The sequence below is a fragment of the Podarcis filfolensis genome, assembly GCF_964270895.1.
Source record: "Podarcis filfolensis genome assembly, chromosome: 6".
Lineage (NCBI taxonomy): Eukaryota > Metazoa > Chordata > Lepidosauria > Squamata > Lacertidae > Podarcis > Podarcis filfolensis.
This window is the reverse complement of record NC_139609.1, coordinates 30,206,110-30,228,857: the sequence shown is the minus strand read 5'-3', so window position 1 is coordinate 30,228,857 and position 22,748 is coordinate 30,206,110. Positions and strand designations below refer to the sequence as shown.

The following is a 22,748-nucleotide window of genomic DNA, read 5'->3' as shown; positions in this document are numbered from 1 at the left end:
TGAACACGTCTGATCTCCAAGCTCAAGGGTTTTCTCTTGCTCCAGACAAAAAAGGTAAAGGACCCCTGACAGTTAAGTCCAGCCGCAAACGACTATGGGGTTGTGGCGCTCATCTCGCTTTACAGGCTGAGGGAGCCGGCGTTTGTCCGCAGTTTTTCCAGGTCATGTAGCCAGCATGACTAAGCCGCTTCTGGTGAACCAGAGCAGCACACGGAAACGCCATTTACCTTCCTGCTGGAGCAATACCTATTTATCTACTTGCACTTTTGAACAGTGCTTTCGAACTGCTAGGTTGGCAGGAGCTGGGACCGAGCAATGGGAACTCACCCCGTCATAGGGATTCAAACCGCCAACCTTCAAGCAGCCAGATGTACAACCAGATGAGCTTTGGGGCTTCAAGGCAGATTGTCCCCAGTGACAGGACTGGTTTGTGGGAGTATTTGGCTGGGGTAGAGATTTAAGGAAATCAACCTGAGATAAAGGAAACTTAGAAGCTGGTGTCCTCATTTTAGAGGCTTCTTCAGTTGGGAATATCGGTCCACAGAGATTGCACGTGAGCTCTTTCTATGAACAAAGCATTCCCATTTTATTTATGTCGACCTGGAGTCAGGGTGGGATATTCATAAATGCAAGGATTTATGGCCATAGGTCAACTGAACTATGTATAGTTCCAGACTGGAGGTGTAGAGGGGTTTTCTTGAAATAAGCAATTATTGTGACAATGCAGATATAGCTTTCTGAATTATTTGACAGAACGTGGCGGATACAGATATAACAGATTTGTGGCTTTTCTCGTGAAATTTAGAGAGTGCACCTGAGATTTTTAAATTTTTTATAGCTGCTGTGACTGGCAACTTCAATCCATAGCGACCCTCCCCAACACTGCCAAAAACACACACACCCTATCATCAATCGATCAAAGAAGCAAAACCAACAAAAACCAGTTACCTTAAATTTTGTTCTCAGTTGATTATTCTCAGCCTCCTTTCTCTCTATCTGGCATTGCAAGTGAGTCTGCACCAACTGTGTTGATTCGGAATGACGAGATGCTTTTAACACATTAGCCTAAAATAATAAAACAAAGCCCATAATAAATTATGACGTCTACATGGCAGCACCTATAATGAACTTTCGTATTCTATGGAAGGGGCGGGCAGACTTTAGACTTGCTAGATCTACTTCAATTTTTCCTTTTTTTTTTTAGAACCCTGGGATCTACCAAGTGGAGACTGGTATTAAGACATCCAACAAGATTTGAAACAGCAAGTTGCCTCTGAGCACGTTACGAGTCTAAGAATTTGTTTTCAGCACCAGAACTGAATGGAGTCCTTTAACAGTCACCTCCTGGTTAACTTTATATTCATTCAGGCAGCCTAATTTAAATGGGAAAGGTCACTTTGTTGCTGCAGTTGTTATACAGTTGGGAAGCCTTGGTTGATCCACTCAGCGTTCGAAACTCCCGCGTTTTGCGACAGGGAATTTCATAAACGTGAGCAGTTTCTGAGCTCTGGGTGCAGTACTGCGTCTAAGATTTCACATTAAAATGGCCACTGTTACTCAGAAGTAAATCCCAAACAAGTGCGTTGGGGCTTCCTCCCAAGTAAAACGTGCATGGCATGGATTGGGGACCTGAAAACTTTCTTTTCTTTTAACCCAACATGTTTTGTTTAGGTTTTAGTTGCCTTGTTGAATGTATTTAATGTACGATGTGCTTTTAATTCAAAATATGCTAGCCAGTTAGTTATGATGGTTTAAGTAGTGCATGTTAAAGTGTTATCTACTTCAGATGCTCACAGTGATGCTTAAAATCTAAACAAATTTTGGAGTGGGATCATTGAAGGACCCTTAAGTCTTAGGGTTGCGAACTGGACACTCAATGTGGGTGTCTCTGCCATCAGTTGTATAGGCTTTTAATGTGTTACCGTATTTTTCGCCCTATAGGACGCACCGTCCCATAAGGCGCACCTAGTTTTTTGGGGGGGAAATAAAGGGGGAAAAATTATTTCCCCCCCAGGCGTGGGGCTGGGGCGGGGGAGGCCCGCCCGAGCTTCCCCCGACCCCAGCCCCCAAACAGGCAGCTCTCTGCAAGCCGTGGGAGCCCAGCGCTGGCTCCTGCTGCTTGCGGAGAGGTCCACGAAGCCTGGACGCGCTAAGCTCAGCGCGCGCAGGCTTCAGCATGCAGGCAACTCTCCGCAAGCAGCGGGAGCGCTCCCGCTGCTTGCGGAGAGGTCCGCGAAGCCTGGACGCGCTGAGCTCAGCGTGCGCAGGCTTCAGCATGCAGGCAACTCTCCGCAAGCAGCGGGAGCGCTCCCACTGCTTGCGGAGAGGTCCGCGAAGCCTGGAGAGCGAGAGGGGTCGGTGCGCTCTCTCTCGCTCTCCAGGCTTCAGCGAAAGCCTGCATTCGCCCCATAGGATGCACACACATTTTCCCTTCATTTTTGGAGGGGAAAAAGTGCGTCCTATAGGGCGAAAAATACGGTAAATCCCAACCAAGTTCATTGAGGCTTCCTCCCAAGTAAAACATGCATGGATTGTGGACCTGAAAACTTGCTTTTCTTTTAACCCAACATGTTTTGTTTAGGTTTCAGTTGCCTTGTTGAATGGACTTTTAATGTATGGTGTGCTTTTAATTCGAAATATGCTAGGCAGTTAGTTATCATGGTTTAAGTAGCACATGTTAAAGCGTTATCTACTTCAGACGCTCACAGGGATGCTTAAAATCTAAACAAATTTTGGAGTGGGATCATTGAAGGACCCTTAAGTCTTAGGGTTGCGAACTGGACACTCAATGTGGGTGTCTCTGCCATCAGTTGTATAGGCCTTTAATGTGTTACTTGTGGTGCCAAAAATATATATTTATATGAAGGAAATGGGGTATAGGGAGAATCCAGGGCTTGTCTGCAGAGCGGAAGGAAAGGAGGACCTTTTTCTGCCTCCCCATTTCCAGCCACTCTCTGAAGGCTGAAGAAGGGACCCTCTTAAGAATATTAGGGGGGCAGGCAGGGGAAACATGATGAGGTCTATACCATGTGAAAAATGAACATAAGATTTTAGCTGCCGTTCATTCATTTCCAGCTTTGTATTCTAGTTATAAATAAGCACGCCTAGACATTCCGTTGTTGCGCCCTTCTGAAAGAAAAGCAGCTAACTTTAATAGAAGAAATTAAAAACACTAATAAAAAAAAAACCAAACAGATGATATGAACAAGTACCTAGCAATATTTTTTTTAAAAAAAAATTAAATGCTACATTTGCCTATCAATAAAATTTCAATACCCAAGGAGAGGAAATAATAATTCAATTAATACATTCCACAAAATCAATACAATCCTATTGCACATACATTTCAAATAACAGGTAAGGGGATAACAAAACACCTATTTTAGTAAAAGATATACACTCTTAGGCTGCAATCCTAAACACATTACATACCTGGGAATAAGATCCACTTAATAAAGTGGGACTTATCATATATACTCGAGTATAAGCCGACTTTTTCAGCACATTTTTAATGCTGAAAAAGCCCCCCTCGGCTTATACTCGAGTGAGGTGGGCAGCGGCGGTGGAACGAGCAGCCCGAAAGCAGCCCTTTTGGGCTGCTTGTTCTTCCTCCGCCGCTGCTGCCACCACCAGGTTTGTGGTGTGGTGAACCAGCTTATACTCGAGTCAGTAAGTTTCCCGGTTTTTTGTGCTAAAATTAGGTGCCTCGGCTTATATTCGGGCCGGCTGATACTCGAGTATATACGGTACTTCTGAGTAGACAGGTCTGAGACTGCACAGCTACACTCTCATTCTGGAAGTCAACATACTGAAATATTGGCACACACCAATAGCTTAGAACTAGCAGGAACCACAAGATGAGGTTGTCAAGGCATGTAATTTGGTAAACATAAACTTATGGCAGGTGAAGTAAAACAGCTGTACAAAGGGAAATGCTAACTTACTTTCTCATGCTGAAGCTGAGTAGAAAGCTCTAAAATATACCTTTCTTTTCGATGAACTTCATGCTTGAGTTCCTTCAAAGGAAAAAAAAACACAGATTATTATTATTTTTTGCATACTAGAGAGCAAGGATTTGTAACTCGAGGGGGGGGGGAGAGAACAAGGATAGAAAGTATACCGGCTTTCATGACAGAGGGCTCATTTAGATATCAGCAGGCCCACAAATAGTCAAAACACTGTGTGAACTTTTCCCAGAAGCTCTGAGAACGCCATCTTGGTAGTTAAGATAACCTTACAATTAATTGGTAGATGTTAAAACCGTGAGCTCATATTTGTTTATGTCCACTTGCTTTGAAAGAAACTAATTGGTTTGCCTTGATGTTATCGTTATCTGGGGGCTCTAGAGTGTCGGGCTCTGGGCCCAGAAAAGGGGAACTATCTGTAAGATTTGGGTATTTGCCACCTATGCTCTCATCTAGTTAGGTGAAGTGATGGGAAGTCCCACCCAAAGGGGCATATGCTGCTTTGTCTATAAATAAGGTGTGAACATCTCCTTGGGAGCGGACAAGCCATTTCCTTGCTGCAGTGTCCATCCTGTGTCTGCAAATAATAATAATAACAACAACAATAACAATACAACAGACAAGATGCAGCATGGCTCCTCATCCTACGTGCAACTGCTTAAAATGCCTAAAACAGGCTGTGGTGCCGCCTTCACGAAACGAAACAATGACACGCCAAAGAACGGAACTTACTACGGCTTCAGTTTCACTTTCAGTCAACTTCCATATCAAATCTTCAATCTGTGTACTGATAATCTAAAAATAAGAAAAATGAAACAAAACTGATTCAGTGTCACTGAATATTGAATACAACATATTACGTTTAACATACTGTACTTCCTGCGACATAAAACTCCCAACATTCCGAGTGGCCATGCCCTCTATTTACAGTTAAGGACTAAGAAAATAAAAATAAAAACTATAAGCGCAGATAAGAAAGTTCCTTTGTGAATTAAAATCTGACATGTTTAGAGGTCTTTTTTTTTAAGCCCAACAAGTTTATTATATTAATTGATCTAAAAAAAAAGGAGAGAGAAGTGATATTCTACTTATTTTTTTCTTATCCAAGTAATAAAGGAGTATTCTATTCACTGGGCAATATCCAATGATAGATAATAATTTAAAAAAAATAAAATTATTAGAGTTTCTCTTGTTCAAAAGACCTCTGTTTGTGTACGTGTGAGACCTGCCCGCTCTCTCCCAACCTACAGCCCTCCACATATAGGAATAACAGATATCTTTTTCTAAAAAGTTATCAGATACTAAATTTCCTGCCAAGAGAATGGACAGGTGGATATCAACTCAGCCCTGTTTCAGTTCAGGAACAACTTCGTTGCTGCACTGAAGGTTTAATTCTTATAAGAAAATGTTTGTCTAGGTTGTGTTCCAGCCCAGGGAAAGTTGATAATAGGGTCCTGATGACATCGTGCAGGATTCAGGTGTTAGCATAAGCCAAAGTATTTTAAGTACAATATGCAGTTATGTGAAGAAAGTGCTCACATATTGACATTCTTCATGAGCACACTGCTTGCCAACAGGGAGGTTACAGGCTGCTGTGCTAAGTGGTAAGCCGAAACCCAGATCAACTGGCAAGGAAGACCAACCCAAACCTGATGCTGTTAAGTAGGCAAGTGCAGCTCTGGTCTGTAAACAGATCTGCTGCAACCCAGGGAATCTTTTGGTGGCAGCAAGATGGATCTACCGTATTTTTCGCTCTGTAAGATGCACCAGCCCACAAGACACACCTAGTTTTTGGAGGAGGAAAACAAGAAGAAAAAATATTCTGAATCTCAGAAGCCAGAACAGCAAGAGGGATCGCTGCGCAGTGAAAGCAGCAATCCCTCTTGCTGTTCTGGCTTCTAGGATAGCTGTGCAGCCTGCATTCTCTCCATAAGACGCACACACATTTCCCCTTACTTTTTAGGAGGGAAAAAGTGAGTCTTATAGAGCAAAAAATATGGTAGTTTGCCCCTGCACATGAGGGGAATGGATTCTTGGCCGCCTGACAAATCCGTCTGGGAGAAAGAGCTACAGCTCTGCTGCACAAAGCAAGAGACTTAGAAACCTTGTTCATAAAAGCATCTAATCCAAAGCAATTCCTGGGCTAGACACAAACAAAGAGCAACACAGAAACTTATCGGGATGGGCCAACAAACTCGAGGGCTTGCCCCCCTTGTCTCAGGACACTGCATGATATATTATCATCTAATTTTATTTTTCTGTGAATTCACCTCCTTCTTTGAAAATTCTACTTCAAACAATGAAAAAAAAAAAACTTAAAACTTGTTGTTGATAAATACTATACTTGGTTGTGGTTTCTGCGCACGTTCTCTTACTTCTTTTTCCTTGCTTGATCTAAGTAGCTGCTGTAACAGTCCCTTCATATTTTTGAGAGCCCCTAGCTCCATTACCAGTAAATCCTCTTGCATAGAAATCTTTATCATATCTGCTGCAGAAACGTAACAAGCCTGACAAAAATATTAAATCGCAGTTAAGTCGTTTTGTAAAAAAAGAAAACCCTCTTTTTGCCCAAACCAGTGTGACACTGTTCAGGTAGCCACCTTAAAACCGAACCGTTTTGATAAAACAAACCTTTTACATCATTTGAACACACAGAATGATCACAAATACAAAACGAAAGGAAACTATTTTGCTATGATGCCTGTCACAAATATAGTGGTACCTTGGGTTAAGAACTTAATTTGTTCTGGAGGTCCGTTCTTAACCTGAAACTGTTCTTAACCTGAAGCACCACTTTAGCTAATGGGGCCTCCCACTGCTGCGCAATTTCTGTTCTCATCCTGAAGTAAAGTTCTTAACCCGAGGTACTATTTCTGGGTTAGCGAAGCCTGTAAGCTGAAGCATCTGTAACCTGAAGCATCTGTAACCCAAGGTACCACTGTAACTAGCTTTTCTCCAAACCAAAGCAGCACTGCTGGTTCCGGAGCAGAGATGATAGCAAGGCTGGGACACCTCAGGCCAGAGGTCCAAATGCAGCTCTCCAGGCCTATCAATCTGGCCCCCAAAACTCTCCCTCACTGGCCATGCTTGCATCTCAAGTGTTTTGTCTGAATGGAATGTGTCCTTGCACTCAGATGATGCCTGGTCGTCTGAATGGAGGATAGAGGGTGTCTGTGAAGGTGTGTGAGCGTTCATATGAATTAGTCCACAAAGGTAAAATTTAATTTTGTTGCTTTGCCTGATTTTACCCTCTGGCCTCATCCACCACTAAGCACATGGCCCAAGGAAGGTTGCTTAGATAAGAATGCAGCTGAAAAATATTCACCAGCCCTTGGTCTACAGCCACAGGTTGAACTGCAGCTAGACACAAGACACATCATTTTAACATACCCAATTCAAAATTTCCAGAAGGGTAGCTGCGTTAGTCTTTTGCAGCAAAGAGTCTTGCAGCACCTTAAAGACTAACAAATTTTGTTGTGGCGTATCGTCTACAAAAACTTATGTCATCAGCATTATGGAGCATCTGATGAAGTCCACAAAAGCTTCTGCCACAATGTATTTGTTGGTCTTTAAAGCACTCAAAGCTTGTTATTCCTTCTTCAAACTGTATGCATAACGGCAGTCAATGTTTTTGTGTTTCAGCAGCAAACAGCATAAGCTTGGATACAGCAAAGTCATAGCATGAGAGAAAGATACTTCCATTCCTGCAAAGGAAGGGCACATATTTTCTGCCAGTTGCCAACCCAGCGGCAGCTCTCTGCTGAACCGAGCACAGTGGGCTTCAGGAAAATCCAGTATCAAGAACAGAACTCTGTTGCTCTTAGGCCATACTGCAACCAAGTGTCATTCAGTAATTGTCAATGCAAACTTACCTTTGAAATTCTAGTTAGAGTTTCTTTAAAAGACGGCAGGAACATTTCTGCTGAACCAATTGCCAACTCTGCTTCGTGGAGCTTTTTCTGAAAAGCAACTTCGTCCTGAATGGTGTCTTCCCACAACCTATAAACAAACGACTAATGTTTATTAGGAAAAACTGTGCCCCTGTTACTCTGTATAACCTTAATTTAAATGCTAACTACAATTCAGCCAGCGGCTGGGCACACTTACTAACACAAAGCCTAATGTCGCATAAAAAGTATGAGTTAATTATCCTCTTGGAGACTTCCACAATGGTTCTTTCTTTTTGTGAATCGCAAGGACTTAGTACATCATTTCACCTAACGCTTTTTCACACGTAGGGCATTTACTTTGCTTAGTGCAAACATTTATCATGGGCATCCATAGGGCATCTATGCAATATTAAGCCATGGAAAGTTAGGGGCTGGCCAGAACGTGTGCACGCTGCAAAACATATATGCAAATTACGGTTTGTTTTACGATAATAAGTTTTGAGACTCAAACAGAATTTTAGTTCCTTAAGGGGGGAAAATTGGTGAGTATTAAATAAAACTTTTGTGTGCTTTTAAAAAAACAATTTTTTAAAAATGTAAGAACGTGTAGGAACAGCACACATGTTAAACCCATGTTTCAGATAGCTCTAGTTTGGAAGTACAGTGGTACCTCGGGTTACAGACGCTTCAGGTTACAGATGCTGCTAATCCAGAAATACTACCTCGGGTTAAGAACTTTGCTTCAGGATGAGAACAGAAATTGTGCTCTGGCAGCGTGGCGGCAGCGGGAAGCCCCATTAGCTGAAGTGGTGCTTCAGGTTAAGAACCATTTCAGGTTAAGAACGGACCTCCAGAACGAATTAAGTACTTAACCCGAGGCACCACTGTAATTGGCACTGCATGGCATTCCCCTAAATGAATAGCTTTAGGGAAATGTTCTAGGGTAAAATATCTGAGCTGCAGAACATGCACCACTCAACTTAAAAGCATACCTTTCTCTTTCACTTTCACTCTGCGTTTCTTCCAAGGAACTCTCCTCAGATTCCCCTGTACGGCAAGGTAAGGCTTCCTTCATCCTGGTCCTGTGTTTATCCACAAGTCGGCCGTATGAACCCCAGTTCTCCTTCAAGCATTCTTGTTCTGGAAGCTTATAAAACAATGTTTTGGCTTCACTGCTTATTCTCTCTCTCTTTCACACACACACAGAGCCACCAAATCATCTGCACCAAAAAGCTCTGCATCAAAATGCATGCAATCCAGGATAGCAAACTTGCACTTCAGAGATTCTAACATTTCTGTCTCCTATCGACACGATAAGACACAGCAAGTCCACGTTTCAGCTTGTTACATGCATTGTACTGTCCTCTTAAAATGTCATACAGTACAACAAGACGGGCCAGGTTGTGTAGGGGTGTGTGGAAGACCAAAATCCAAGGGCTGCACACAATTCCTGTTTGTAATAACGCCTGGAAATTTCAGAATACCTTCAAGGCCTTCAGCACTGATGCCTCTGCTAGATCACCCCGCATTTAAACATGAAGACAAATATAATCAACTCATAGATCTTGAAACAATTCATTTCTCTGGAATTAAGAGATCTGTTTGTTAAAAAGTAAAGCAATTTTAAAGGAGGACCTGGTGGCAAAGACAAAAGGCATAAAATGGTCCTGGCTACATCAACTATGGGGCGCGGGTGGCGCTGTGGTCTAAACCACAGAGCCTAGGACTTGCCGATCAGAAGGTTGGCGGTTCGAATCCCCACGACGGGGTGAGCTCCCATTGCTTGGTCCCTGTTCCTGCCAACCTAGCAGTTTGAAAGCACGTCAAAGCGCAAGTAGATAAATAGGTACCACTCCGGTGGGAAGGTAAACGGCGTTTTCATGCGCTGCTCTGGTTCACCAGAAGCGGCTTAATCATGCTGGCCACGACCTGGAAGCTGTCTGAAGACAAACGCTGGCTCCCTCTGCCTATAGAGCAAGATGAGCGCCGCAACCCCAGTTGTCCACGACTGGACTTAACGGTCAGGGGTCCCTTTACCTTTACCTCAACTATGCACTTTTGCAAAGTATCTGGAACAAAGCGGGGAGGATTTGAGACTCTTGGCACCTTTGGAATCAGTAACAGACCTAGCCATGACACAAAAGGGGCAGTCTCAGTGATATATGGTATGATATTAGACAGCTTCATAGGAAACGCGGAAGATATTCGAATGAGATAGGAAACCCGACATAGGAATTTCAGTAAGCGGAAAAGCATGGGAATCAATATGACAAAATCCATCTTGAAAAACAATTTCGGCTCGCCTCCAGGAAATTTCCCTTAAAATTATATTTCAGTGGCATTGTACCCCCACACACCTTGCAAAGATAAATCCTTTAAGCTCACCATTATGTTGTGAAATAATGTGGAGAACCAGGTCCTATTTTCATGTTTGGTGGGAGTTTACCATGGTCCATGCCTTTGGGGGGAAAGTTTTTTAATCTGACCTCCAAAATCACTAACCAATCTATCCCTCCTAATTTGACACTTGTCCTATTATCATTAGATTTGACCCCAAATTCTACACATTAAATCTAAAGAATTAATTTCCTTCCTGTTCACAGGAGCTAGACTCGTTATTGCCCAATGATGGAAGGAAACTTCTAAAATACCAATAGAGGCTTGGGTTAATAACATCTGGAACATCTTGAGTATTGCTCTATTATAACGCCTCACATACCATCAACGACTAATCAAAGGCATCTCCAAAAAAAGATACCTTTTGACATGATCTGATCTCCCCTTTTCCTCTTTTATTGAAGAACAGGGTATTTTAATGCCACCATCATCACAGAGGTGTCTGTGGAGGGGATAGTGATTGAAAATTTATTGTAACTGTATTGTAACATTTGAATAAATGTTTCATTTTTATTTATTTTAAAAATAATACCTTCAAGTAGTAATTTTATTAGTAGTTTAATTTCAAACATCTAAACTGCTGGCTTCTTAAAAATTTACAGGCATCCTAGTTTAGAAGCCCTAGTGTTATATGCAAGTGCAACCTCATTTTCATGGTGTTCAGCCACTGCAACCTTTGACACACTCAGCCTGAGAACATGTTTATTACTGGTGAAGCAACACCTTGAATGGCACCAGTACCATTTATCTGCAAGGAAACTTTCCAACACCACTCCACCTGACAAAGGGGACCCTGAGCGTCTCCCAGTAAAAATAAAAAATCAATGCACTGCAAAGGATGCTGAGAAATGTTTCTGGGTGCATGCACTTTAGCCACTTCAGACCTCCTGGCCAGTTGCCTTTTGTGAACTGAGCGTGGTTTTGTTTTAGATATTATAATCAGCTATACAGTGCTTTGCAATTATATTCCTGGGGGCAGTTTGCAAAAGGAATTCATCCCACGAAGTGCTTATCTCACCCTTCCACATTGGGGGGGGGGGAATTAGCTGTGAAGGCCACCTATCTTCCAGGGAAGTATGGCTTCCGTTACTAATCTTGTTGTTCCCAAGTAACTCCGAAGGCTACACTGGTTTTTTTTGCGGGGGGGGGGGATTTCGGTGGGTGGGGGTGGAATGTGAAGTGGGAGGGGGAACTAAAATGAGCAGAGAATGACAGTTGGGTTGAACATTCTGCCAGCTAAAAGGGAGTGGAAAGAATGGAGGATAGAGGAATCTGTCTCTGCAGGAAATGGTTTTTAGGGAGATTATTAGGTATAATTTCACTCATCCTAGCCTTCACATAACTGTGTATTTGTTTTCAAGGCTCCCCAGATTAACATCCTGGCTTGGTTCTCATGAATAGTATCTTAATAAGCTGGGATACAAATGAGAATTGCGCACCACCCACAACTTTTGTGCTGGTGAAAGTTGGGAAACAAACTGGGAAGCTGTGGTTTACCACAGTTGCCCATTAAATCCAAATGAGGAAGCTATGGTTGAGGGTCTCCAAACAAAGTGGGACATGGAACTATGGTTTAAAGCGGGTTTCTAAATTGTGACTTGTCTGGATACCGTTAACTATAGTTCCATGAACGTATATAGTTTTTTAGGTTTGGGTGATTTAACATTTAGCTGAATAACGTTAGCTCTGCTAACGAGCCAGTCACTTAAAAACAAACAAACCAAGATTTGTATTAATACTATTTGTATTTCCTCCACATCTTACATGATTATCTGAGCTGTCCACTTCTTCACTTAGAGAACTCAAATACTTTCCAAGTTGGCTGGATGTTTCTGTCTCAAGATGATCTTTCTTAAAACTCAGATCACAGGACTGAATAACTGAACAAAGTTTTTCTGCTTCCCCAGAAGTTAGGTATGGCACAAGTCTTGTTTCCTAAAAACACCATCCATATAACATTAAGTAAATGCATGCTACTAGACAAATACATCTGCCTGCAGGTTAGCTTCAGAAACAACACAGCTGCTTATATCAGGGATGGGGAACCAGTGGCCTTCCAAGTGTTGTTGGACTCCAAATCCCATCAGCCCCAGACAGCAAAGCCAATAGTCAGGGGTTATGGGAGTTGTGGTCCAACACAGGACCCCCATCCCTGACTTACATTATCAAAACAAGAATTTTTAAATGCAATGAATTACTTAAAATAGACACCATGGGAAATGTATCAGAGTTTAAGCACATCAGCCAATTTTAAGGAATACTGAACAGATTTGTACATATTTTATGGGCTAATAGCCGTAAATAAATAAATAAATAAATACTGAACAGCATCCAAACAACAGTGAAATCAGTTTCTGAGTTTGCTATTTTGTTTTTCTTAGAGCAATATGTGCATATGGCACAATGAATTCCTTTTGGAATAGAGGGGAATTTCAAAAACAATTTGCGATGTTGACAACGCATTCAATGTGGGGTGGGGAAGGCACAAATTTGACTCTGGTTTACTTGTGTGAACCAAAGTTGTTCTTCAGATTGTGCTCATCCTCCTTTAGACGGAAAATCAGGAGGAGTGCATTTGTGAGTCTGTGATATAACAACAGTCTTATTCTTTTATATTTAAGAATATATTGTCCCTGTTTGCAGAGACAAACTTTGGAATGGGGGGGCATAGATATTTCAGTAACAAACTTCCTTTTAACAGCTTACCTCGCAACGGCTAGAAGAGGAAAGTTCCCTCTGCACATGGTCATGAGACCCATCACTGTTCTGTTCATACAGGCTGGACGGTGGTGCTTCCTTTTCTTTCTGAAAAATAAATTATGAGCGTAGAGAGTGTCTGAATTTTTATTGGGTTCACAAGTTAAATGCTGCCTGAATTTGTATCAGTTGCAGCAAAGGCGCTCCGTTTCAAGTCAGTGTTTAACAGACTAATCCTAGCCATGTCCACTTTGAAGTTAAGTCCTACTGAACTCTTAGCCCCAGGTAAGTGGGAAGCCTTAGAGACGACAAAGTAAACCCCGAAGTTCTTAATGTCAAAGTAATACATTTCCACTTGAGCTAAGTGCTACAATTTTGTTTACTAATATGGTGAAAAGCATTGTTCGGTAAAGCTAGCATATTTGTAATCTGCTGAAAATAAATACACACACACACACATTTACAGGATATTATTCAAAACTGAATTCTTCAAGGTCTTCCAAGTTTAGAGATGCAAAAGCCATGTTGCAAAGGAGGCATTTGCAAAATATTCTAACGCCCAATTATTCCAAGTAGAGTTTATTTCTATTACAGCGGTACCTTGGTTTATGAACTTAATCCGTTCTTAAACCAAAGCATTCTTAAACCAAGGCGTGCTTTCCCATAGCAGCGGGGGACTCAATTTACAAATGGAACACACTCAACAGGAAGTGGAACATGTTCTGCTTCCAAGGCAAAGTTCACAAACCAAAACACCTACTACCAGGTTTGCAGCATTCTTAATCCAAGTTGTTCATCAACTAAGCTGTTCTTAAACCAAGGTACCACTGTACTATGCTTTTTATTATTATTTATGCTATTTGGTCATTGGAGAAAAAGCCAAGGCTACCCATCGCATAAGCAGAAACACATTGCACATCCTAAAAGTTCCTGAACTGAGCAAGGGACTGAACTAAATGGCCTTCCAGGTCACACACCCCCATTCTAAAATTCTCTGGGGCTTTCTGGGTGCCACGCAATGGTCACACCCCTCTTATTAGAATTCCGTAGAGCGACTGCCACCCTTCTGATTATCATGCACCTGACAAGCCTTCCAAATAATTGGGGTAGCGTGGAGGATCTGAGGAAAAACACACAGATAAAGATTTTATTGGGGGACACTTGTTAACTTATAACCAGACGGAGGGGCTCAAGACTTCTTCTGAAGCCTCCAGCTGGGAAGAATGGCAACTGAGCTCGGGTTCAGGTTAAACCAATGACATGCAATACCCAAAAGCAACCCCACCCAGTCCTCTAATACATACATATATCCTGGCTTGCCCCAAGCCATGACAACCACACTTCATTGTGGGCCCTTGTACAAAATATATTACGTTTGCCGGGGGGGGGGGGCAGGGACGACAACCTCTCCTAATTTAGTTTGATTACGCTCCAGTATCCACTGACATGATTTGTTGCCAGAGACGAAATGGAGTTATGAGAATGCAAACTTAATGTGAAGTACTCTGCTGCAGCTTTTGCACACGATAACATTAAGTGAGATTCCGAAGCGACAATGGGATTTTTAAAAAAATCAACTCATGGTAACTAAGATTCAGAGGTGTGTGTGCACCTCTATGGCCACAACTGGCAAGTTCAGAGCAAGAAACTGCAAGCTCGAAGAGGCACGCACCATCCGCCAAGCTGGAATCTAGACACGTGTAAAAAAAAGTTGCGAAAATGCCTTTTTTTAAAAAAAAGGTTTGAAAAATGTCTTGAATTTACCGTGGTTCACCACCGCCATCTGGCGTCTCTTTGGTATAATGCGCCTTGACAACGTTTTATTTGCAGCTATATAGCTATTTGAGCCTTGAACAAGGGGAATATCTCGAGCGCAGGGGATGGGGATCCATTTCTAAAAAGCCTTTCAGAATCTAAAATTTAGACCCGTGGAAGCGCTTTCCCTCCGCTCCCCGCCCCGAGGGAGGAGGCGCGGCCGCCCCGCAGCAAGCGCTCTGCACGCGCTCAGAGGCACGCTGCTTTCCGGACGAAGAGGCCGGCCACCGGCGGAGACCGCAGGCGTTGGCAACGCCTTGCAAGGTCACCGATGACAGGCGGCTCTGGGCCTCGACCCTCGCAGAGCGGCGTTTCCCGCCTCCCGACCCCTTTCCCCCGAGCGCCGCCATTACCCCGCTGCCTTCCATGGCCGCCTTTCTCCTTCTGCAGCTCGCCGACGCCGCGCTCTCGGGCGGGACAACGGAGCGGCGCTTCCCGCCCTCGCCAGGCAACCCCGCGAGGCGCCGCCGGAACAGCAGAGCGCCAACAGCACCGACGCCGCCCGGCTCCTCCGGGGAGCCCTCGCTCCGCCTTCGGGGCTGGGCTCCGCTGCGCGCCGGCTGTGGCGCGCGGATTGGCCTCTCGGAAGGCGGGAAGGAGGAGAGGGGGAACCGGGCGCCTCTTGGGGGCAGGCAGTGTCGGATTGACGTATAAGCTAAACAAGCTGTTGCTTAGGGCCCCACTCTCTTGGGGGCCCCCAAAAAAATTAAAGGGGAAAAAACTGGGTGTGCATTTCCAAAATATAAGATAACAAACAAATAAAATAAAACCTACATACAGCAACAGTGTTTTATGTTGTGTAGGCTCCTATGATGTAAGTCATGGGCCCCGCCTGCTAGCCTGCTCCCTAAAATATCACTGGTTTGCTCATTTCTATATACAGTCATACCTCAGGTTACAGATGTTTCAGATTGCGTTTTTTTGGGTTACGGATGTGGCGAAAGCTGGAAGTACTGGAACGGGTTACTTTTGGGTTTCGGTGCTTGCGCATGCGCAGAAGCACTAAATTGCACTTTGCGCATGCGCAGAAGCACTAAATTGCACTTTGCGCATGCGCAGAAGCACTAAATTGCGCTTTGCGCATGTGCAGAAGCACCGAATCGCAACCCGCGCGTGTACAGATGCGTTGCTGCAGGTTGCGAACGTGCCTCCTGCATGGATCACGTTCGCAACCCGAGCATCCACTGTATAGGGTGCCTACATTCTGCATGGACTGGTTGCATAGCAACACGTGCAAATGGCTTTAGATACCTATTAGGTTCATAAGTTACCATATAGCATATAATCAACACAAAAAACAGCGACAATTTGTTGATGACAAAGGACAGCTGGACATATAAAGGGCCCTATTACCTTCAGTAGCTTAGGGCCTCATCAAACCTAAATCCGGCCCTGCTCACTCCTCAAATCTTCATAAAGAGCACAAGCCAGAATCTGCATGTGGGCCACTAACTCAATACTGCCATCTCCACAGGGAGATATTCTAGGAAAATGCAGGTTGCCTTTTGCTATCATAGGTGCCAGGGTGCTTCTGAATCCCCCCCCCCCAAGTGGGACTTGTGTATAGAGTTGCCATGTTTCAAAAAGTGCAATTCCTGTTTAGGAAACCGCCAAAATTGTCTGGCTTTTGGGAACAAACCCAAATGGTTGAGCTTTGGGATACCCCATTCCATAATGGATAATTTTTCTATTTATACCCACACATCTTACTGGGTTGCCCCAGCCACTCTGGGCAGCTTCCAGCATATATAAAAATATAATGAAACATTAAACATTTTTAGAAAACCTTCCCTATACAGGATTGCCTTCAGACGGCTTGGGGAGTTGGATAACTCCATACCCTCCTGACATTTCTCCAGTGAAAATAGGGACATTGGATAAGGAAAAGTGGATCAAATCAGAAACCAGGACGGCTTCTCTAAATCAGCGATGTCCCTGGAAAATAGGGATACTTGGAGGGTCTGCAACTCCTAGGGGCCCAGGAGACTTGCCCCCCCATAAAATATTTGTGTGCATGGGCATAGCCAGGATTTCGAGAAGGTAGAAGATCACAACCTGAAATTGAGCTTCTTTTGGGAATTCACAGGTAAAAAATACCCCCAAGAAAGAGGACATTACGGAGGCTAGGGGGCAGGCCCTCAGTTAATTGAGTACTTTCAATGATGTGTATGTGCACTGTGTCATATATCAATTATGTGGGGTGGGGCTTATCTGTCGTCCCCCCCCCCCAATATTTTATTGGCATACCTGTGGGGGCAAGGCTGCAAAAAGAGAGGAAAAATTGGGCGGGCGGGAGGTGTCAAGAGAAAAAGATGTCCTCCTCCTGGTTTCCCACACTTCACCCTTGCAGGGACCCCCACAGTGTCTCCTTCATGCGCTTGCACAAGAAAAGGGGCACATGAGGGGGATGGCAGCTGGGGCTATGTACACGTGTGCATATGTCTGTGTGCACACACACTTGTCCTTGAGATGGGTAAGCTATAGCTCAAAATATTCCAAAGCTATTAACTATTCCTTTACATGATCCTTTAAACATGCCTTATTAAACTGCACCTGCTATTCCAGTACAGTCATACCTCATGTTACATCCGCTTCATATTACGTTCTTTCAGGATACGTCCCGCAGCGACCTGGAAGTACCGGAAAGGGTTACTTCCGGGTTTCGCCGCTCTTGCATGCTCAGACGTGCCAAATGACGTCAAGCGCATGCGCAGGAGCGGCAAATTGCACCCCGCGCGTGCGCAGACACAGGGTGCGTTCTTTTCATGTTGCGAATGGGCCTCTGGAACGGATCCCGTTCACAACCAGAGGTACCACTGTATTGCTCTTTATGTATTAATGACATAATTGCTGAATGTTGATTCAGCTCATGCTGCAAGTTTGCATCTAAAATAATGAAAAACCAGTTAACTCAGTAGTTCCCCAGGTGTGGTCTGGACACCTGCAGTAGACCCGAGTGCGAACATAAGCTGTGCTGGATCATACCAAGACGATCCTGTTTCTCACAGTGGCTAGCCAGATGGGAAGCCCATAACCATGGCACAAATGCAGTACCCATACCCTGCTGTTGCTCCCCAGCGACTGGTATTTTGAGGCTGAAGGCAGAGGTCCTCCAGCAGCTTCTTTAATCCCTTTGAAAGCCATTTCTGCCGGCAACCATGCTCTGCGGCACTGTTTCATATGATCCAAGGGATCCAGTTTCAAGGAGCCAGATGTTTCTTGGAAGTTTCTGTCAAGAGGCAAGCTGCTTGTCAGTCTCCATTCTGAAACCTAAATTGAGTTGCAGCAAGACACGGAAGGAACAACGAAAGAAACTAAACAGAGAGGATCGGATTCCAGACAAGAGAATATTTGGGCAAAGGATCAGGCAAAATTTTGCCTCTGTTGCAAAATGTCTGCCGAGTAGGAAACTAAGTCGGCAAGGGCTCCCTCAAGAATCACACGGTAAGAGAATTGAATGGTCCACAAACAAACCAAAATATCTGTATTTGGCAAGTCTGAAATCCTATACACATTTACTTGGGATTAGGCCCCATGAACTCTTTTTCTTGAATTGGCACGTACAGCATTGCCTTTCCAAGCAAGAATGCAGATATAGCAGTGTGCTGGTGTCCTAGCAATGCTATGTTAATTTTGAGGCTTAGGAGCACATCCGAAGATTTTTTTAAAAATGCAGTGCTGAAAAGGCCTCGTTGAGGCAAATGATGTAGGCATGTCCAGGGATATATTCATTTTGGTCTTAAGTTGCCGTCTGTATAAATTTTGTACTGGCAAAATGTTATATACTTGCAGGTGTTGGTGATCTTCTAAACACTATTCCTAAAAGATGCAGATTAACAGCAGGGCAACTAACGTGGATGCTCTTTAGGGTTGCCAAGAGATTTCTATTTCAAGCCTGGATACCCTTGTTCATTATCCAATAGCCCTCACCATCCTTGGTACAATTCGAACCTATCTTTTTAAAATATAAATGCCAATTCCATGTATACCTATTTGGACATCTGGAGGGCTAATACAGATTTATATGTGTTGATTTTTAGATTTAAGCACAGATGAATACTGTATTCTCGGATGTGAGCTGGCATAACAGAAGAAAAGCCTGCTGGATCCTGCCCATCTAGTCTAGGATCCTGTTCTCACCAGGGCCAATCAGATGCCTGTGGGAAGCATGCAAGGTCAACATCAGCACAACAGCATTCTGCTAGTGGTCTCAAATTTCAGCCAAAATTCAGCGTCCCTCTGCCTCTCTGGCACTTCATTCTAAATCATAGCTGTGGCGCCCCCAGTGGCATGCCCAAGGCTTCACACCCATGTGACCGAACCAGCTTTGACCCCCTCAAAACCTGCCTCTTTAACACTGTCCACCTGCAATTCCCAGCTTGCAAACAAATCCTTTCAGATACAAATCTACTCATGTTTCTTGCCAAACTTTCCTAATTTCTGCAACCTAATTGTGTGTGTGTGGTTTTTTTGGGGGGGGGTAGTTTGTTTGCTAAAGCTGCTGTTTAAGTATTTTAAGAAACAAATTCTTTTAAATACTCTGCATTATAATGTGTCGCGGCATTCTTCAGATCCTTATCAAACGCTGTAAAAATAATCTTCATTCAGGTACGATTTAGGAAACAGGAAACTCCAAAGCAGCTCTTTGTCCGTTGTTTTAATTTTGGCAGCCATGTTCTCTCGAGAGGATTCTCTGCTTCCAGCGCCTAGCAGAAACTTAATTTTTATATATTATCCGTGCACAGTCTGCAATTTGCTGAACACTGGCTGCTCTGATTCCAGAGGCGCCGGTTTCCGTAATTGTTGCATTAAGACGGGGTGCCTGCCAATTTAACTCCCAATGTCACATACTCCCAGAAGCAAATAGCCAGCCACTGGAATTCTTGCCGGCTTCTGCTAAGCAATTCGGTTCCTCCCTAATCTGATCTGATCTCTTTCTTACTATACAAGTTGTTTGCAGTGAAGCTTTATAAAATAATTATATATTTTAATCTTCTCCCTGCCCAAAATTAAGGCTGCAAACGCACATTGAAAAGCAACAACAGCACCCTCAACACAGATAAACACATTGTATGTCACTGACTGAAATAATCATGTAGTATAATATAAACAGTTGGCCCATCGTTATTCATTTGCATATTCAGGAAGGGCTTATGGGTGTTTCTTGCCCTCAATGAACCCATTGCGTGCCTCAGGGAGAAAAATGGTGCAATGATCTAGCACTCAGCAAAATGCCCCTCAGAATAATTGTTTTACAAATAAAAATATTGTTTGATGTGTGTGTTTTTAATCAATGGCAGGGAGGATAATAATAATATAGAATATGCATTGCAGTTCTAAAATATTTTCAAAAATATTAATGCTAGAACAGTGTTTCCTTTTGCAGCAAGTAGCAAAGAGATTGCTCATCCTCACTTCAGTGTCTGGTTCAAGCCTAGACTTGCCGGATACCAGGGTTTACCTGGGTTTGCTGACAGTTCAGGTTTTGTTCCATGCTGATGAGTTAACGCAAGCACAGAGCAACCCGGAATTCTTGCAACTGCCGAGTCTCTGGAGGGCAACCACCACGTCTGCACTTTTGCCACTCACAGCACCAAGCAGGTGTGGCAGGGAGACTACTGTTAAGGTCCAGCAATGGTCAATGCAGGCTGTGATATGAACTATCAGATCCTAGGTCAAGTCAGCCCTGCCTTCAGAATGACCCATTTGGGGGGCTTTCTACTGGGCATTAGGGACGCGGGTGGCGCTGTGGTTTAAACCACAGAGCCTAGGGCTTGCCGATCGCAAGGTTGGCGCTTCAAATCCTCACGATGGTGTGAGCGCCCGGGGCTCGGTCCCAGCTCCTGCCCACCTAGTAGTTTGAAAGCACGTCAAAGTGCAAGTACAGTGGTACCTCGGGTTACATACGCTTCAGGTTACAGACTCCGCTAACCCAGAAATAGTACCTCGGGTTAAGAACTTTGCTTCAGGATGAGAACAGAAATTTTGCTCCGGGGGCACGGCAGCAGCAGGAGGCCCCATTAGCTAAAGTGGTGCTTCAGGTTAAGAACAGTTTCAGGTTAAGAATGGACCTCCAGAACAAATTAAGTTCTTAACCTGAGGTACCACTGTAGGTACCACTCCGGCGGGAAGTTAAACGGCATGTCCGAGCACTGCTCTGGTTTCACCAGAAGTGGCTTAGTCATGCTGGCCACATGACCCGGAAAAACTGTCTGCGGACAAAACGCTGGCTCCCTCGGCTAGTAAAGCGAGATGAGCGTCACAACCCCAGAGTCATTTGCAACTGGACTTAACTGTCAGGGGTCCCTTTACCTTCATCTGCTGGGCATTGCTGCTCAACCCAACCCTCCCACAGCCCCACATGGGTGTGTGGATTGTAGCCTTTGTGTTTTGTCAAGGTATAGAGAAGATAAACTTCCCTAGCTAATCTAGGTTTGAAGACCCAAAGGAATAGCAAGCAATGCTAATCATTTACCCAATCTGAAGGTGTTCGACCATAAGATTCTTGTCATCTCCCTGACTGCTGGACCAGTGGAAGCACTGCAAAGTAGACCAGTCACTGGAGCAAATCTGAAAAAGAGACTAGGGTGTTTTTTTTTTTTAAAGTGCATTTGATTATATTGTACAGTGGTACCTTGGGTTAAAGACGCTTCAGGTTACATACGCTTCAGGTTACAGACTCTGCTAACCCAGAAATAGTACCTCGGGTTAAGAACTTTGCTTCAGGATGAGAACAGAAATCGTGCGGCGACGGCGCAGTGGCTGCGGGAGGCCCCATTAGTTAAAGTGGTACCTCAGGTTAAGAACAGTTTCAGGTTAAGAATGGACCTCCAGAAGAAATTAAGTTCTTAACCAGAGGTACCACTGTGTTACCTAATAGCCAGGGCCTGATAGTTTTGGGTTTTCTCAGAAAATGCAGCTCTTCTGTGGCGAACAGTCCATGCGCAGCCTGATTCTGTGCACGGCTACTCAAAAGTTCAGTCCCACACTGAGACTTACTCCCAGGTAAGCGCACACAGGATTGCACCTGTAGCTTTTCAAGAGGCATCTGCAACAAAAGAAAAAAGGCCAGGTAGGAGGGCCAGATCAGGAAGGCTGTCAACAATTTTGAGACTTGGGGACACAAGAAATCTTCTAAACAGTAAGAAATGCCACCATGCCCTGTTCTTCACCAGTCTCCTGCCTTGACTGCTACAGCCACCTTCTTGTCACCGAAATCATTCATTAAATCATAACTTCCTGCTTGCTGTCACTTGTAGCACAAACACCTTGTTTATTACTTCCAAAGCCCTTCATTGCCTTGCCCCCAGCCTGTAATCTCCAGACCTCCAACCTAAACCTCCCCCCCATCTTGGTCCTTTAGAATCATAGAATTGGAGCACTACCAGCACCATAGCGTGGTGATCACAGTGCTCTTTGCAGCAGATAAATCTCATTGGGAGGTCTGATCTTTAGAATGTGGGAATTGCTTTTATATGTGGAATTATTTTAAATATGTGGAAATCATTTTATAGTTGTTTTATCGTGGTGTTTCTTAAATTGCTTTCAGGTATTTCATATGAAGCAATTCGTAAATGGGCTGCAGTAAATAAACCCCATCACAACTGGGTGAAGCTCTCCTGCGCCCTTTCTCACTCCCGCCCCCTCCAGGAACACCTCCATCTCTTCCTTCAGATCCGCCTCGGAAACCCAACTTTCCATTAAAACCTTTGCCACAGCACTTCAATCGTCAACCCTTATTGGAATCTAACTGAACTTCTTCCGCTCCTCTTTACCGCTACCCCAAATTGAATGTTAACTTGCAAATTCCTTGGGGGCAGGAATTTCTGTTGCTACTGTTAGCAGGCCCAGTTTTAGCTGGGGCTGCTACCAAACACACATATGCACGCACACAAAACAACACACAAAAAACAAGGTTACGGCTGAAGAGCCTTGCACAGACTTTTGGGTATGGGTTTCTATGTGTAGCAACATTCCCCCAGGG

General features: G+C 44.0%; 1 protein-coding gene across 13 annotated transcripts in view; it reads right to left on the bottom strand.

Moving 5' to 3' along the window:
• ODF2L (outer dense fiber of sperm tails 2 like) overlaps positions 1 to 15,391 on the bottom strand; it is a 34,372-nt gene extending 18,981 nt beyond the window's left edge. For 2 of the 13 annotated variants that reach the window (XM_083620647.1, XM_083620655.1), the window contains exons 1-9: positions 15,118 to 15,307; positions 12,959 to 13,057; positions 12,017 to 12,187; positions 8,848 to 9,002; positions 7,838 to 7,964; positions 6,341 to 6,472; positions 4,698 to 4,760; positions 3,945 to 4,016; positions 949 to 1,065 (exon numbers count right to left, since the gene is read on the bottom strand). In XM_083620647.1, the coding sequence (XP_083476773.1) occupies positions 949 to 1,065; positions 3,945 to 4,016; positions 4,698 to 4,760; positions 6,341 to 6,472; positions 7,838 to 7,964; positions 8,848 to 9,002; positions 12,017 to 12,187; positions 12,959 to 13,057; positions 15,118 to 15,132 (951 nt within the window). In that variant the 5' untranslated portion in view covers positions 15,133 to 15,307. Of the gene's footprint in view, positions 1 to 948; positions 1,066 to 3,944; positions 4,017 to 4,697; positions 4,761 to 6,340; positions 6,473 to 7,837; positions 7,965 to 8,847; positions 9,003 to 12,016; positions 12,188 to 12,958; positions 13,058 to 14,030; positions 14,070 to 15,117 lie in introns of all 13 variants that reach the window. The other 11 variants (XM_083620652.1, XM_083620657.1, XM_083620656.1 and 8 more) reach the window with 8 other exon arrangements.
• Positions 15,392 to 22,748: the final 7,357 nt, after the last annotated feature.